Here is a 19029-nt window from a genome sequence, read left to right on the forward strand (position 1 = left end):
TAATGCAATGTTCAAAAGCTCAGGTGCCTTGCTATGCATCACTTGGCTGTCACGAAATTTACATGAATAGTGTGTAGTGCGTCACTGTTGTTTTGCCCCTTCATATTGCAATATCAACCATTCACCATGCAAGACTGGAAAGACTGAGTGAGGATTATTATATAAACAAGAACAAAGATACAATAAAGACGAGGATACCGTAATAGCTTCAATAAGACATGATGATGCTATTGTGTATTGACACTGAATCATGTCTTAGGTAGATTCGAATTTTCAATCAATGACAAATATCTTCTTTTAGCCAACAGTGGTAATAGGAAGTTCCCAGGAACATGAAAAAGGCATGTTTTTTATGGAAAAATGTAAACTGTAGTTATTTTGTATACACAAGCATACATGAGACATTTTTTGTGTGTCATGACTGAAGAGTTGCCGCCAATGACTTGTGGACTCAATAAAAATCTTTCCATACTGCTTTTTCATTTCTTTCTGCATTTTGTATTTATTTTTTGTTTGGTCCAGTAAATAATTTTTTAGTATATTGTGTCTACATGCAATATACAACAAATTGGGGGTAACACAATTAATTTATAATTACAGGAGTCCATCGTGGTATTTTCCATTAAACTAATTTCATATTCAGACACAAAACTTTGACACGACCTCACATTAAAAAATATTATTGTGTTCTTAATACTGTCATGTGGGCCTTGAATTTTGACTGTGTAGTGCTTTTATGATTGGTGTCCTGCAATTGCCATCTCTTTCCCCCTTATTTTCTGCAATATCTATTTCCTAGGTTTTTTTTTTTTTTCTGTTGTCACCAGTTAGTCTCCCTTCACTGAGCAAGAGATAGCCTACCTAAGTTCACTAGCAAAGAATATAACTGTTCAAATCTTCATTGATCACACACAGAGGTTCTACACAAACAATGACATCATGTGCATCAGTAGTTATTTGCAGTGTATATTCCTGCCTCCCTCCTCTCTCTGTCTCTGAGACCAACTAAGGACCATCTTTTTCATTCATTATTCTCCAAAACTCTTTATTATGTTCTCAGAATGAGATCATTTCGCCTCAATTGACCATATGACTCAGTTGTTCTCCTGTTTGTTTTATCTTCCTAAAAACTCTGAATTTCTGGACCTCTGGTCTGTTTATTTCCTTTCAGCTTTCCTGGATGAGGTATTTGTGAATAATATACAAATACAAGTCTCACTCCCAAACAATGTTCTGCCCACCCTATATAGCTCATCAAAATAAAACTGCAACATCAAGAAGGTTCAGTATACACAACACAGAGCTGAATCTTTCTATAGAATCAAACAGAAATGTGGAAGAGGTTGTGCGAATTGATGGCTTCAACAGACAGTTTGAGAATTTCTTTAGCATCTTCAGTGATTACTTTGAAACTGCTTTGCTTCTCAAAGCACAAGTAATAAGCAGCACAACTCCAAAATCTAACAGATACCTAACTATTATCAGAAGGGTGATATGCCAGACCAAAAAAGGGTTCTATGGTAATTTCATAAGAGTCGTCAAATAAAAGCCAAGCAGTATGGGAAGTAATGAAGAAGGAAGCAAATAAAGTATCCCCTATAATGGAAAATATCACGGGCCTCAACATAATGAAAATCTGTTCAGTTGTTACTATGCAGATATCACAAACAATGGAAAGTCCAGGATGGAATGTAACAATACCAGAGAAGGAAAATTGCTACTCCCATACAGCGGAGACGCTGAGTCGCGATAGGCACAACAAAAAGATTCACACAATTGTAACTTTCGGCCATTAAGGCCTTTGTCAGCAGTAGACACACATACACACACGCGTGCGCGCACACACTCACGCAAATGCAACTTGCACACATATGTCTGCAGTCCCAGAGAACTGAAACCACAAGCGTGCAAGTTGCGTTTGCGTGTGTGTTTGTGTATGTGTGTCTACTGCTGACAAAGGCCTTAATGGCAGATAGCTACAATTGTGCAAATCTTTTTGTTGTGCCTATTGCGACTCAGCATCTCTGCTATATGGTGAGTAGCAACTTTCCTTCTCTAGAATTGTTACAAACAATATTCCGTGACACGAGATGATAGAAGCCAACAGAAAGACAAATGGCTCTCTTTTTTTCCTCTTCAATCTGTATTTGCAGAACAATTTGGGATGAAATCATCCATGTTGCATCAACATTTTAAGAAAATGTCATCAGAAATTGGTGGTATTCAGATAACGTCATTTACTCACCAAGTGACAGCAGGGGAAAACACACACGCACACAAAAGGATTTAATTTTTATAGGCTTTTGGAGCCTTCGGCTCATTCTTCTGGGAGAAGAGTTGAGGGGGATGGAAGAGGAGTAAATAAAAAAGACTGGAGAAATTTAGGGAAAGGGATGTAGTTCAGAAAAGTCCCCCAGAACCCTAGGTCCGGGAGACTTACCGGATGGGATGAGAAGGAAAGACTCGTGTTATGTGTGTTCCCCTTCTGCCACTTAATGCACAAATTTTTCTGTCTATCTGATTATATCAATAATTGATGATTTGCATTGTTGTAGATAACGTCATTTGTACGGCAGCGTGTTACAAACATTTCAATGCCACTTCCAGATATAGTCAATTCATCTTTTCTGACACACTTTTCTGATCTGTCTAAAAGTTCTCTAAAATGGACCCTGTTCATGAGAAAGGGGACAAATCAAAGAGAGAGAACTACACCCTACCAGATGCTTCATTATCAGAATTTTGAAAATCATAGAAAAAGTAATGTTTAATGGGTTAATGAAATTTTTAGACAAAACTAAATTCTCAGCGATACTTAGCATGCATTCAGGAGAGATAAGTCAACATCTAGTGCCACATATGATTTTATGCTAAATGCCCTAGAAATAGCAGACAAAACAAAGTACCACTGTCATTTTTTTAAACTCAAGTAACGCCATTGACATTCTGAAGTGCAACACAGTTGAAGCTCCAAGTATGTGGCATTACAGGCCGTGCTAAAATGGTTCACATCATACTTCACAAAAAGGAAACAAAAAAACCTAAACTAAAGGAAAATACTAAGACGATGTTTCTCAGATGCAGAAACTATATATGAGAGAGAGAGAGAGAGAGAGAGAGAAGGGGGGAGGGGGGGCTGGGGAGGTATGTTCAAGAGTCCATTCTTAAACCAAAACACCCAAGACAACTGCGAGCAGCTGTAAATAAAACTACAACGCAACTAAATGGATAGTTGGAGGAGTATAAGCTACTAAAAGACATCAAGAAAATATCATTCCTAAATTTGTGTTTAAAAGTTGATGTATGCAACACTAATGTGACATTAAATGCCAACAAAATGTCATCTCTGAAAACAAAGTTTCAGTGTGTATGGTTTCAAAATGACTTCAAATGTTATGTGCATGTAAGCAAAGAAGCTGAATAAAATATGTTATAGTCTATATTTACTATCTGTTAAAGCAAGTTTTGCATCTGTACCAACTGTCTACTGTGCCCAATTCCGCAGCATCATACTGTACAGTATTATTTCCTGGGGTAATATTCCATGCAGCTTCCTTTCCTTAATTCAGAACAGAACTGTAAAAGCAATGCACCATGCTTGACAAACTGATTCTTGCAAACCCATTTTTCAGAAGTCCTCAATCTTCCTATTTTCCTGTATGTATAGATTAAAAGTTAGTAAATATGTTAGAAAGAATTAAAAAGACCAAAATAAAAACTTCAGTATCCATGAGGGTGATACAAGGTACAAGGGAGAGTTTCATGTCAGTCAGTAAGGACATCAGCTTTCAAAACTTCCACTAAAAATAGTGTTATACAAATTTACAGTAGCATCCATATAAATTAAAATTCATATAATAATTCTCACTGTATTGTAAAACCTTAAGAGCATTTTTACAACCTGGACTGCACTGGAGTAAAACTTTACATTTAATTTAAATTTGTGGAGCCGAACACTGAAAGTTTTTAATAAGTCTTACTGTTAATACTATTAATGTTTCAGTTTTCTATCATCAGAATAAGTACAACATTCCACAAATGTGCCTTTACTTTTGAATTCTCCTCGTATATCTGTACCCGTATGTTGATGATTTTGTAAATAAGCGTTACCTATAATGTACTTTTAAAGGTATTACAAGGGATGGCTTTTCTGATAGTGCATACGCGTCAATAGTGAGTTTCGGCATAAACATCTATTTATAAATAGCTGTTTAACCATGCGTAACGCCACGGTCCAAGCTAGTGATAGCGGAACAAACACTGGTAGCAGTTACTTCTGTAAAATATCTGGGAGTATGCGTGCAGAACGATTTGAAGTGGAATGATCATATAAAATTAATTGTTGGTAAGGCGGGTACCAGGTTGAGATTCATTGGGAGAGTGCTTAGAAAATGTAGTCCATCAACAAAGGAGGTAGCTTACGGAACGCTCGTTCGACCTATACTTGAGTATTGCTCATCAGTGTGGGATCCGTACCAGATCGGTCTGACGGAGGAGATAGAGAAGATCCAAAGAAGAGCGGCGCGTTTCGTCACAGGGTTATTTGGTAACCGTGATAGCGTTACGGAGATGTTTAATAAACTCAAGTGGCAGACTCTGCAAGAGAGGCGCTCTGCATCACGGTGTAGCTTGCTCGCCAGGTTTCGAGAGGGGGCGTTTCTGGATGAGGTATCGAATATATTGCTTCCCCCTACTTATACCTCCCGAGGAGATCATGAATGTAAAATTAGAGAGATTAGAGCGCGCACGGAGGCTTTCAGACAGTCGTTCTTCCCGCGAACCATACGCGACTGGAACAGGAAAGGGAGGTAATGACAGTGGCACATAAAGTGCCCTCCGCCACACACCGTTGGGTGGCTTGCGGAGTATCAATGTAGATGTAGATGTAGTGACATATGTAATTCTATTAACCCCCTAAGACATCCCCCCCCCCCCCCCCCCCCACTGGTAAAAGCACAAATCGCACCCTGGTTCAGTAGCAGAATTCATAGGACCTGTGACATAAAGAGTCTTGATACAAGGCATCCAGCAGCCTTTTTTAAGGCAAGTTACCTCCACTGGTCATTTAGTCTGTCTACAAATGATGTTTGTAGATCAGACTTCTCAGTTGTTTTCTTCAGAAGTTAGTCTTCTTTTTTCTTAAAAAAAAGAGAGAGAGAGAGATTACATTATCAGCAAAAGTCAAAGAATTAATTGCTTCTTTCAGTCTACCCAGCTTTATACAGTTATTAAAAATTTGTTTTTCTTGGGACTAGTGTAGCAGGGGATACAACCCGTCGGCTTTGGACATTGACGTCACAAGTCGCCAATCGAGAAGCGATTCTTCTTAGTGTTGTAGCTCCCTTCAGTTGCTGATAAGTGTTTTTTGGCTTTAAAAAAAAAAATCTCACGAGATAGAATAAAGAGATCCACTTTATTAAGCAATCAGTAAAAAAACGAAACTGAAACATAACAGCAAAAGCGAAAATGGTAAACTGCTATCTGGCGACTTGTGACGTCATTGTCCAAAGCCGACGGGTTGTATCCCCTGCTGCACTAGACCCTTTTTCTTTCTCTAGTGACCAGCTGAATGACAAAGGGGACAGACTGTCTCCTTGCCTGACTCCTAATATAATTTGCAAGGGACTAGAAGTTGTTCCAAGAAATTTAACTTTAGATATTGTGTTTGTAAGGATTTGTGTAGTTATTTCAGGAGTTTTCCTCTTTACTGCAATTTCCTTCAGTGTTGTGAGGAGGGAGTTTGTCCATTGAATCATACGCCTTTCTGAAAAACAACAATTATTAGTGCAATCTTTATTAGATATTGTCATATATCTAATTATTTGTTAAAGGTTCAGAACTTGCTCTGGACAGGATCTGTTACTCCTGAATCCATTTAGTATTTTAGTATATAGAAATAACTGTGTTGCTTAATGTGTGTGCTGTTTTAATGTTGGAGCAGTTATTTTGATGAGAACATTTCATTCATGACTAAAAAAGTTCTTGTAGAATGTAAATACTGTAGGATTAAAGGATACCACTCGCCAAAAAGCAGAAGCATTGAGTTGTGAATAGGCGCACACAAAAAAATGAAAGCTTGCTAGCTTTCAGACTTTTCCTGTGTCTGCCAGTGGCGTGATGCTTGTAATTTTCAGTGAGTGGTCTCCTTTAATCTTAAAGTATTTGCATTCATGAGTAAAGATTTTTGAGTGTTCAAGGACTTGGAGAGATATTTGTCATGTGTATAGATCAGAGTGTGCTGTAAAAATGAATGAAAAGAGAACCAAACAATAAATATCATTAGAATAAAATATTCAAACAAAATATTTCACTAGCTAAATTGATTTTGACCATCAGACGTATTCAATAGTGTACGAATGATTCTTTGCACTTAGCAGCCTTATGCCAAGAGTTGTTTGTGGGCTATTGAAAATCATGTAAGTCAAACCAGTTTAACGACTCAAATATTTTATGTTAGTCTTTGACTGCAATTAAAACTTTTACCTAAAGAAATACAGTTGGTGCCGTTCCCCACAAGTAACTTGACAGATACGAATAAGCACTTGGTACTTTATGTGTAAATGATGCAGGGTTGTTTTTAGCCTACCATCTGTGCTAGTGTGGTTTTCAGGATTCTGGCAATTTATTTACTTATTGCTTATTTAGCCTAAAGAAAGGTATATTATGTGTGATTTGCATGTTATGAATTGTGCCTGAATAATTTGTAGAAGATACGAATACTGCCTTATACGCATGTGAAGGAGATTGTATTTATCTTTGCTTATTTGTCATGCACGCTTTCTAGCAATCCTACACCTGTTCTGCTTTTTAAAATTAATCATGATCACGACAGGAGAATTGTAGTTTAGTTGGAATAATGTTTGTTTACTGCTGTTTGATTGTGACCACGGTTACTCTTTAATGCATCTTACACTTTACTTGCAACCCTGAATAAGTATTTGATCAGCTCTTCACAGTTTTCAGAACTAGCATTATTTTCCTACAAATGCCAGATTACAAATCCAGATATTTGGGTCTCAGTATTCAGCTGGTCACAGGTTATGTCACTTGCCACCTCGGGCAATTATTTTTGTACATGAAAAATGTGAAGTTGAATTTTTTGAGTCCTTAGTATACTGCTTGGGGATAACCCCTTCAGAGGTTGATGGTAGGCAAGGGCATACCACTGTCAGTAGGACCATGCCTTTTAAAGCAATTGACAATCAACCATTGGGTTGTGGACAGCTTCTGCTTTCCTTCAGTAACTGAAAACGAAGTTCAAGGTGTTGATCAGTAGTTTGCCATTTTTATTAGGCCACTACTCCAATAAGTAGCTAACCAGACTGACTATATTCTTTTTTCCAAAGGTTAAAATTTTATTTACCACATGGTGTATTTGACATTAGGACTCACTTTTGAATTTACTTAATACTGTCTCTTGAAATAGTATAGGTCTACTGCAGTGTTATCTTGTCATGCTGTTTTGTGATGAATTTTCATAATTTTGTTATGTAAAACTACTCTTTGTGTTTCACAAGTTGAAGACTTCACGAACTATTTAGAAAATTTACTTCAGCAAAGTCATAGTTGCGTGGTCTTGTCCCTCCTCCGCTTCAATATTCTATTTTTAATTTTCAACACGTGTGTTCAATCTTAACATTGCATTTCTCAAACCAAAACAAACTTTTTTTAAAGCAGTATTGTTCAGTTTTAGTGATGAATTAGATTATACAAATTTGAACTTGCCCTGAAAATTGGGTTCACATGTAGCATGGTGTTATCTCCCTTCAGGAAACATGGTACTGCAAAGAGCTGTTAATAGAAATAATAATAATGTACCCTTTAGGATGATGGAGATTCCAGATACCTCACTTTAAAGAACTGTACTGTGTTTTGTGTACCATTAAACAAAGCCTTGCTTTCTTTTTGTTTCAGAAACACGCAGCAAGCTCAAATTCAATACTTTGTCGGAGAGGTGAGTAAAAGCTTTGTGGGTTTACATGTTTTTTATGATTATATTATTGTCATTTTTGTGATAGTGATTTAAAGGAAGAAACTAATCGTGGTGTTGGAGATAACCAAAACAATATCCCCTATAAGGAAACAATTACTGATCATCAATAATTCTTGTTTGACAAGGCAAACCTACAATAAATGGTTGTATAATATTGTTTGTTCTCTTGTCACTTGCCCCTCTGGAACTTCTAAATTTGTTTGTTATTACTGAAAGACACTCAAGTCTGTTACATCCACCATTCAGATTAAATAAAATGGGACTACACTACACATGGCCTTCACCTGAATAGGGCGGGAAAAAATAAGTTAGCTTCTCTATTAACAGAAACTGTAAGGGGGTCCACAGTCGCACACAGGGATCACCCCTGTGGTTAATGGATCCAGGCAGACAGGTTTTTTAGGTTAAAGTCGAAATCCAGACAGATGACAATCAAGATAAATAGAATAAAAGAAACTTCATGTACAGTAAATAGGGGTAAAGCTAAGGGCAGTATCAACTTACTTCATCAAAATATCAGGAGAATAAAAAATAAAGTAGATGAGCTATTAGTGTGTTTAGATGATCTCAAAAATAAGAGTGAGATAGAATATATCAATCTGTCTGAACACCATGTAACTGTGGGCATGGATAGTGTCAGTATAAGTGGGTATAATTTATCATCTTACACTTGTAGATCTAGGATGGATAAAAGAGGAGTTTCCATTTTCATAAAACAAGGGTATAAATGCAAAACTGTAGAAGTAAGCAAATTTTCTGTTGATCAGCACTTTGAGGTTTGTACGTGTGAACTTCAGATAGATAACGTAGTATGGGTAGTAACAACAGTGTACAGGACCCCATTAGGAAACTGGGAGCTGTTCATAAGAGTTTGACTCCCCATTATGCTGTCTGTCAGACAAAAAGATGAAGTTATCTGCGGTGATTTCAATGTAAACTTTCTAAGTAATTCTGATAGGAAAAGTGAACTAGAAATGTTATTAAAAACATATAACTTAGAATCAGTGGTCAATTTTCCTACACATATAGCTCAAGACAGTAGCACACTAATAGATAATGTATTTGTACAGGAAGAGGATGTAAAACAAACACTTGCTTTCCCTGTGGTAAATGGATTGTCAGACCATGATGCACAACTGATTAACTTACAAAACCTAACAGAGTGTACAGTTCGGAAACCATTAAATAGAAGTTCGAGGTCGCTCAACTCAGTACCTATAGAGCACTTCAGATAAAGCTTAAGAAATGTTAATTGGGGAGACGTATACAATGAGACAAATGCTAATGGTAAATGCAACATATTACTTTATAAATTTATATCCCTTTTTGAACATTGTTTCCCAAAGAAAATTACTAAATGTAACACCACACACTTTTCAAAGAAACGTTGGATTACTACAGGTATTAAAGTGTCTTCAGAAATCAATAAATATAGTATATGCATTTTGTGCCATTTAAGGAATGGGGTAAATAATAGAAATATTTACCTTTAACTCCGTATTTCTTATGCACTTGACACGTTCCTCATCTTAACTGCTACGGTATCATGCGATTGATCAATGGAACACGCATCCAACTATCTATCTCTGTCTGTCACACTGATACTTTCTTCTACCATTGCATGACCCCTCTTCTTATTAATAGTGTCAGAGACAGATGAAGTGTTTCTTGTAACAATCATGATTGCCTTTCCATTAATTAGCAACTGATGTCATCATTAGGTTGAAGTATGATAGCTTGTTCTTTGTAAACTTGCAACTGTGGAGTCTGTGAGTTGACAACTGTGATACTGTAATTTCTTAATGACCAATAGGTCTAGCTATTGTGGCTAGTACTTGGTAGTCATGACTGCCATTTTGATGACACTGTGACTCACTACAAAAACTGAACCAGAAACTTTTCCGTTTGAAAAGGAAATTTGCCTTTGTTTCTTATGCTTAGTTATCTGTGTGTTTGGTCATAGTAGTTAGTTTGCAGTATGTAGTGTGATTATTTATAAAATATATAATAAAATAAGATTTCAAACAATGGTACGTAACAATATTGTGAGAAGGAAAGTAGCTACTCACCATATAGTTGAGATGCTGAGTCGCAGATAGGCACAACAAAAAGACTCATAATTAAAGCTTTCAGCCATTGGCTTTCGTCAACATCTCTCTCTCTCTCTCTCTCTCTCTCTCTCTCTCTCTCTCTCTCTCTCTCTCTCTCATATAAAGATGCTCAACTTACCAAATTGGAAAGCGCTGGTAGATAGATGGACACAATAAAAAACACACACACAAATTTGTGTGTTTTTTACTGTGTGTTTTTTGTTATGTCTATCTACCAGTGCTTTCCCGTTTGGTAAGTTACAGCATCTTATATATATATATATATATATATATATATATATATATATATATAAAAAAAACAAAGATGAGGTGACTTACCGAACAAAAGCGCTGGCAGGTCGATAGACACACAAACATACACACAAAATTCAAGCTTTCGCAACAAACTGTTGCCTCATCAGGAAAGAGGGAAGGAGAGGGGAAGACGAAAGGAAGTGGGTTTTAAGGGAGAGGGTAAGGAGTCATTCCAATCCCGGGAGCGGAAAGACTTACCTTAGGGGGAAAAAAGGACAGGTATACACTCGCACACACGCACATATCCATCCACACATACAGACACAAGCAGACATATTTAAAGACAAAGAGTTTGGGCAGAGATGTCAGTCGAGGCAGAAGTGTAGAGGCAAAGAAGTTGTTGAAAGACAGGTGAGGTATGAGTGGCGGCAACTTGAAATTAGCGGAGATTGAGGCCTGGCGGATGACGAGAAGAGAGGATATACTGAAGGGCAAGTTCCCACCTCCGGAGTTCGGATAGGTTGGTGTTGGTGGGAAGTATCCAGATAACCCGGACGGTGTAACACTGAGCCAAGATGTGCTGGCTGTGCACCAAGGCATGTTTAGCCACAGGGTGATCCTCATTACCAACAAACACTGTCTGCCTGTGTCCATTCATGTGAATGGACAGTTTGTTGCTGGTCATTCCCACATAGAATGCATCACAGTGTAGGCAGGTCAGTTGGTAAATCACGTGGGTGCTTTCACACGTGGCTCTGCCTCTGATCGTGTACACCTTCCGGGTTACAGGACTGGAGTAGGTGGTGGTGGGAGGGTGCATGGGACAGGTTTTGCATCGGGGGCGGTTACAAGGATAGGAGCCAGAGGGTAGGGAAGGTGGTTTGGGGATTTCATAGGGATGAACTAACAGGTTACGAAGGTTAGGTGGACGGCGGAAAGACACTCTTGGCGGAGTGGGGAGGATTTCATGAAGGATGGATCTCATTTCAGGGCAGGATTTGAGGAAATCGTATCCCTGCTGGAGAGCCACATTCAGAGTCTGGTCCAGTCCCGGAAAGTATCCTGTCACAAGTGGGGCACTTTTGTGGTTCTTCTGTGGGGGATTCTGGGTTTGAGGGGACGAGGAAGTGGCTCTGGTTATTTGCTTCTGTACCAGGTCGGGAGGGTAGTTGCGGGATGCGAAAGCTGTTTTCAGGTTGTTGGTGTAATGATTCAGGGATTCCGGACTGGAGCAGATTCGTTTGCCACGAAGACCTAGGCTGTAGGGAAGGGACCGTTTGATGTGGAATGGGTGGCAGCTGTCATAATGGAGGTACTGTTGCTTGTTGGTGGGTTTGATGTGGACGGACGTGTGAAGTTGGCCATTGGACAGGTGGAGGTCAACGTCAAGGAAAGTGGCATGGGATTTGGAGTAGGACCAGGTGAAACTGATGGAACCAAAGGAGTTGAGGTTGGAGGGGAAATTCTGGAGTTCTTCTTCACTGTGAGTCCAGATCATGAAGATGTCATCAATAAATCTGTACCAAACTTTGGGTTGGCAGACTTGGGTAACCAAGAAGGCTTCCTCTAAGCGACCCATGAATAGGTTGGCGTACGAGGCGGCCATCCTGGTGCCCATGGCTGTTCCCTTTAATCGTTGGTATGTCTGGCCCTCAAAAGTGAAGAAGTTGTGGGTCAGGATGAAGCTGGCTAAGGTGATGAGGAAAGAGGTTTTAGGTAGGGTGGCAGGTGATCGGCGTGAAAGGAAATGCTCCATCGCAGCGAGACCCTCTCCCTTAAAACCCACATCCTTTCATCTTTCCCTCTCCTTCCCTCTTTCCTGACGAAGCAACCGTTGGTTGCAAAAGCTAGAATTTTGTGTGTATGTTTGTGTTTGTTTGTGTGTCTATTGACCTGCCAGCGCTTTTATTTGGTAAGTCTCATCATCTTTCCCATGTGGAATTTTTCCCTCTATATATTTTGTGTGTGTGTGTGTGTGTGTGTGTGTGTGTGTGTGTGTGTGTGTGTGTGTGTGAGAGAGAGAGAGAGAGAGAGAGAGAGAGAGAGAGAGATTTCTTTGAACACATCTTCATCCAAGCACCACAATACTGATTTTGCTCCCTGTGCAAGTCCCCCCTGTGGGTCCGTGGGTTAGAATAGGCCCGAGGTATTCCTGCATGTTGTGCGAGGTAACTAAAAGGAGTTTCACATGTTTTGGCCTTTATGTGATGGACCCCTGTAGGGTTTGACCTCCCTTCTTCAAAATTTTCTCTAAGAGCGAGCCAGTTGGGGAAGGGTGCCTTACAAGGTGCATCGTGTCCATCGTGCATTGAGATCTTTAGCCCACTTTCTCGTCGTCACATTACAATCCTGCCCATTCTCCATCTTTTGGGCAAGGATACTTTCGTGGGTGCATTTTCCACCATGCACTATGCAGTGTCGATTTCTGCGTCGACGATGACCACGGACTTCTTTGCACCTGATATCCAGCACGGTAGCCAGTCCATTGTGGTGGGGCTGCCATGTACCCTGTTGGTTGTAGCCCCCTGACCACACAGGGATCGCTCTACTGATGCCTGCACTGTTAACTCCCCACTGATGCCAAGGGGTAGATGCCCATCCCCTTGGGGCATCGGGACTCCCGGCAATGGTCATCCTGCCAGGTGGCCTTTGCTGCAGATGGGTGGCGCCCATGGGGACGGCCCCTCCTCGGAGTGGGTGGCATCATGGCGGATGACACGTGATGAAGCGTAGGCCATCATCTCTTTCTGGTGGTGAAACACCAGCAGTTTCTAAGCAATCACGAGCTCAATTCAACGCACAGAAGTATGACTCCAAATTGTTTCCCTCCCTGGCCACACCACAGGAGGATCGTCAGGCTAAGGATGGCAGCGGATCTTATTTGCCCTGGCATCTTGTATGTTTGAGAGCTGATGGGGAATCTTACATGACAATGAAGCCTCAGTTTTTTGTTGAGCATTTAGAGAACAAGTTCGGGGAGGTGGAGGGCTTGTCCAAAATGAGATCTGGGTCAGTCTTAATCAAAACAGCAACCTCTGGCCAGTCACGGGAGTTACTCACTTGTGACAAGCTGGGGGATGTTTCTGTAACCATCACACCCCATAAGAGCTTAAATATGGTCCAGGGTATCATATTTCACAGAGACCTTCTTTTACAGTCCTACGATGAGCTGCACGCCAATTAGAGTGGCGAGGTGTAAATTTCGTCCGGCATGTCCACCAGGGTCCGAAGGATAATCGGGTTGCCACCGGTGCCTTCATCTTGGCCTTTGAGGGTGATACATTGCCCAAGAAGGTCAAGTTGATGGTCTACCGGTGTGATGTAAAGCCCTATATCCCTGCCCCGATGCAGTGCATTTAGTGCTGGTAGTTCGGCCAGATATCTTCACGCTGTTCCTCCAGTGTTGCAAGCCGAGATTGCGGATGCCCATCACATCCCAATTCTCCGTGTGGCCCACCTCCCATCTGCGTCAACTGCGGAGAGCACCATTTGCCTTGCTCGCCTGACTCTAGGATTCCCCAGAAAGAAAGGAAAATCATGGAGTACAAGACTCTGGACAGACTGACCTGCACTGAGGCTAAGAGAAAATTTGAACGCCTGCATCCTGTGCGTACGACATCGTCTTACACCGCCGCTGCGACAGTTCTGGCACCATCAGCTCTGCCAACCCAGGTCACCTCTCAGAGCTGGAAGTCTACACCTGTGCCCCCTTGATGGTGGGGGTATTTCCCTCCCTGTTGCTGCTGCACCACCTGCTTTGGGAGCAAACACCCCCCCCCCCCAAACATCAGGGACGTCTCTCCCCCACTTATAAGCTGGAGAAGTGTAAGTCTTCTTTGGCTTCTCTCACTAGGAAGGGGTCCCTTGGGTCACTCCCTTCCCAGGTTTCTTCTAGTGGGAAAGACGACACCTGCCAGTGGCTGAAGAGCCCAAAAGCAGCTGGTTGTAGGGCCTCACACTCACCCTCAGTCCCAGAGACCGAGCCAGTGAAGTCCTCCCAGCCAGGGAAACTCAAGGAGCAGCGAGAGAAATACAAAAAGGAAACTCCTAAGACCAAGGAAATTGCGGTGGCACCCACACCACTGCCACCTACAAGCTCTGCGGCTGAGGATGGGGTGGAGATTTTGGCATCTGCTGAGGACCTAGGTCTTGCCAGATTCTCAGACACAATGGATATAGACTGCTCAGGCGATAAATCGGTGGCAGCAGGTGACTCTGAGGTGTAAACTGCCTCATTGAATGTTCCATGCCTTCCCAGTCTTACGATGTCATCCTCCAGTGGAATTGCGGCGTTATCTTACCACTGCCTGGCTGAGCTACGGAAATTGTAAAGTTTTACACCTGCAATCTGCATTGCCCTCCAGGAAAACTGGTTCCCAGCAATGCAGACCCCTGCCCTCCGCGCCTATAAGGGATATTACAGGAACCGTAGCGACTATAATCAAGAGTCAGGTGGAGTTTGCGTTTATGTCCTAAACTCGGTCTGTAGTAAACATGTGCCCCTTCAAACCCCTCTTGAAGCTGTTTCTGTCAGAATAAGGACGACGCAGGAAATAACTGTCTGCAGTGTATATTTTCCTGCAGATGGTGCAGTACCCGTGAATGTATTAGCTGCACTGATTGATCAACTCCCTAAATCTTTCTTACTCCTGGGAGATTTTAATGCCCATAACCCCTTGTGGGGTAGTACCATGCTTGCTGGCCGAGGCAGACATGTCGAAACTTTACTTTCACAATTTGACCTCTGCCTCTTAAATACTGGAGCCACCATACATTTCAGTGTTTCTCATGGTAGTTACTCAGCCATTGATTTATCAATTCACAGCCCAGGACTTCTCCCATCTATCCATTGGATAGCACATGACAACCTGTGCGGTAGTGACTACTTCCCCATCTTCCAGTCACTGACCCAGCATCAGGTGCACTGACGCCTGCCCAGATGGGCTTTGAACAAGGTGGACAGGGGAACTTTCACCTCTGCTGTTAGTGCTGAATCTCCCCCACACGGTAACATTGATGTGATGGTTGAGCAGGTGACTAGCTCAATTGTTTCTGCGACAGAAAATGCGATTCCTTGCTCTTTATGGTGCCTGAGGTGTAAGGCAGTCCCTTGGTGGTCGCCGGAAGTCGCTGAAGCAATTAAGGAGTGTCGGTGAGCTCTACAGCGGCATAAGCGGCACCCTTCCCTTGAGCTCGTAATAGCCTTTAAATGGCTCCATGCCCATGTTCGCTACCTTATCAAACAACGGAAGGAGGAGTGTTGGGAGAGATACGTCTCCACCGTGGCTTCCCAAGTCTGGGCAAAGATCAAACGTCTTTTCGGGTACCAGACCCCAACAGCTTTCCCCGGTGTTACCATAAGTGACGAGTTATGTACCAACGCAAACGCGATTGCTGAGCACTTTGCTCGAGCCTCTGCATCGGAGAATTACCCCCCACCCTTTCGCCCCCTCAAATGGCAGCTGGAAGGGAATGTCCTCTCGTTCACCATATGCTGCAGTGAATCCTATAACACCCCATTTGCAGAGTGGGAGGTCCCCAATGTCCTTCCACATTGCCCCAACACAGCTCCTGGGCCTGATTGCATCCACAGCCAGATGATAAACATCTCTCATCTGACTACAAGTGACATCATCTCATTATCTTCAACTGGATCTGGTGCAATGGCGTCTTTCCATCGCAGTGGTGGGAGAGCATCATCATTCCAGTGCTCAAACCTGGTTAAAACCCACTTGATGTGGATAGCTATCGACCAATCAGCCCCACCAACGTTCTTTGTAAGCTGCTGGAACGTATGGTATGTCGGTAGTTGGGTTGGGTCCTGGAGTCATGTGGCTTGCTGGCTCCATGTCAGGGTGGCTTCCGCCAGGGTCGCACGGATAATCTTGTGTCCATCGAGCCTGACATCTGAACAACTTTTTCCAGGCGCAACACCTGATTGCCCTCTTTTTTGTCCAAGTTGGTGACTCCCATAGTTCCATCCATATCCAGGAGAATGGAGTCCTGCAGGACTCTGTATTGAGTGTGTCTCTATTTTTAGTGCCCATTAACGGTCTAGCAGCAGCTGTCGAGCCCTCTGTCTCACCTCCTCTATATGCAGACGACTTCTGCCTTTTGTACTGCTGCTCCAGTACTGTTGTTGCTGAGCGGCACCTCCACGGAGCTGTCCACAAGGTGCAGTCATGGGCTCTAGCCCACGGCTTCCAGTTTTCAGCTGGAAAGTCATGTATCATGCACTTCTGTCGGCATCGTACTGTTCATCCGGAACCCACACTTTACCTTAATGATGATCCACTCACTGCAGTGGAGACATATCAGTTCCTAGGACTGATTTTCGATGCTCGATTGACTTGACTCCCTCATCTTCTTCAGCTTAAGCAGAAGTGCTGGCAGGACCTCAATGCCCTCCGTTGCCTGAGCAACACCAATTGGGGTGCAGATTGCTCTACGCTGATGTAGCTCTTCAGAGCCCTTGTCCAATCCGGCATTGACTATGGGAGTGTGGTTTATGGTTCAGCAGCTCCTTCAGCATTGCTGTTACTCGACCCTGTGCACCACTGTGGGGTTAGATTAGCGACAGGAGCTTTTAGGACGAGTCTGATGACCAGCATACTGGTGGAGGCTGGTGTCCCTCCACTGCAGATCAGATGTGCGCAACTGCTTGCCAGTTACTCGGCACACATTCATAGTTCCCCTGAGCATCTGAATTACCGTCTCCTTTTCCCACCCGCTGCAGTCCATCTCCCGCATCGGCTGCCCAGATCGGGGCGGACAATTGCTGTTTGCATGCGGTCTCTTCTCTCCGAAGTGGAGTCCTTCCCTTTTCCTCCTCTACTTGCGGCCCGTTCACGTTTGCCTCCATGGTGTACGCCTTGGCTGCAGCTTCGTCTGGACCTTTTGCATGGCCCTAAGGACTCCATTAAACCCACCACTCTCCGCTGTCACTTCCCCTCGATTCTTGACTTGTTCCACGGCTCTGAAGTGGTTTACACCGACGGCTCAGTGGCTGATGGTCACGTAGGCTTCGCATATGTTCATGGAGGACATATTGAACAGCACTCTTTGCCAGTTGGCTGCAGTATTTTCACTGCAGAGCTGGCGGCCATATTTCGTGCTCTTGAGTACATCCGCTTGTGCCCTGGCAAGTCATTTCTCCTGTGCACTGACTCATTGAGCAGCCGACAACCTATCGACCAGTGCTATCCTCGCCACCCTCTGGTAGCATCCATTCAGGAGTCCATCTTTGCCCTGGAACAGTCCCGCCGTTCCGTGGTGTTTGTGTGGACCCCAGGGCACGTCGGAATCCCTGGCAACGAGCTTGCCAACAGGCTGGCCAAACAGGCGATGCGGAAACCGCTTCTGGAGATAGGCATCTCCGAAGCTGACATGTGTTCTGTCTTACACCGCAGGGTTTTCCGGCTTTGGGAGATGGAATGGCATAACAGCATGCACAACAAACTGTGTGTCATTAAGGAGATTATAAGTGTGTGGAAGTCTTCCATGCAGGCCTCTCGCAGGGAATTGGTTGTCCTCTGCCAGCTCCGCATTGGCCATACGTGGCTAACGCATCGTTACCTACTCTGTCATGAGGACCCACTCAGTGTCGCTGTGGCTCCCAAATGACAGTCGTCCACCTCTTGCTGGACTGCCCACTTTCAGCCGCTCTGTGGCAGGCTTTTAACTTTCCCAGCATGCTACCTTCGGTGTTGGGTGACAATGCCTCCACAGCAGCTTTAGTTTTACGTTTTATCCTTGAGAGTGGGTTTTATACTTCTATCTAGGTTTTAGCGCATATCCTTTGTCTCTCTGTGTCTTCCACCCTAGTGCTTTTAGGATGGAGGTTTTAATGTATTGCAGAGTGGCTGGCTTTCCCTTTTTATTCTCGTGGTTGGCCAGCCACTGTAATCTGTTTTCATGTTTTACTCTCATCTGTTTCTAGTGCCTCTGTTGTTTTCTTGTCCTCATTTGTTCCTTTTAGTGTTTGTTGCCTTCCCTTCATTCTTGTGGCTTTTCCTTTCTTTCTGTTTTGTGTTATATGTTTCGTCCGTTTTATTCTCACACTTGTGGAATTGTTTTATTAGGAACAAGGGACCGATGACCTCATAGTTTGATCCCTTCTCCCGCCTTTAAACAAACCAACCAACCAACCAACCAACCAACCCACCCTGTGCAAGTTATTATGTGTGGGGTTATATTCAAGGGGAGCAGGCAGTCAAAGACTTGAAAGAATAAGCCACACAGAAGTTTCTTTAATCCTTTCCTTGACATCTTGGCCAGAAGTTGGTAGACATCAGCCTCACCAACATTCTTTGTAAGCTGCTGAAACGTATGGTAGGTCGGTGGTTGGGTTGGGTCCTGGAGTCACATGCCTTGCTGGACTGCGCACTTTTAATCAGCAGATATTGCACTCTGTTCCATTTGGTGGATTTCTGGCTCCAGGAGTAAGGTATTCATCAAGTGGGCACAATGTGCTCTTGGATTATCATCATGAAAGACATAGCCATTGGCAAAATTGTTAACTGTCCTCACATGAACCTTGATAGTTGCTTGAACCTCGATCTGCTTGCCTTAGATGAGAGTCCGTGACCTCTTCCACACCCTTGTACAATGGGTGTTGAATTTCAGATAGATCCTGCACTTGTTTGTGAAGAGAAATGGACACCATAGAATCAGGTTCTGTTCCAGCTTTTT

The 19029-nt window shown here is 42.8% G+C and overlaps 1 protein-coding gene across 1 annotated transcript in view; it reads left to right on the forward strand.

The window, feature by feature from the left end:
- LOC124799916 (ATP-binding cassette sub-family D member 3) overlaps window positions 1-19029 on the forward strand; it is a 98903-nt gene that overhangs the window by 1105 nt on the left and 78769 nt on the right. Inside the window, exon 2 of the mRNA XM_047262955.1 lies at window positions 7915-7954. Within this exon, the coding sequence (XP_047118911.1) occupies window positions 7915-7954 (40 nt within the window). The remainder of the gene's footprint in view (window positions 1-7914; window positions 7955-19029) is intronic.

Source organism: Schistocerca piceifrons, chromosome 1 (assembly GCF_021461385.2).
Source record: "Schistocerca piceifrons isolate TAMUIC-IGC-003096 chromosome 1, iqSchPice1.1, whole genome shotgun sequence".
NCBI classification, from domain to species: Eukaryota; Metazoa; Arthropoda; class Insecta; order Orthoptera; family Acrididae; genus Schistocerca; species Schistocerca piceifrons.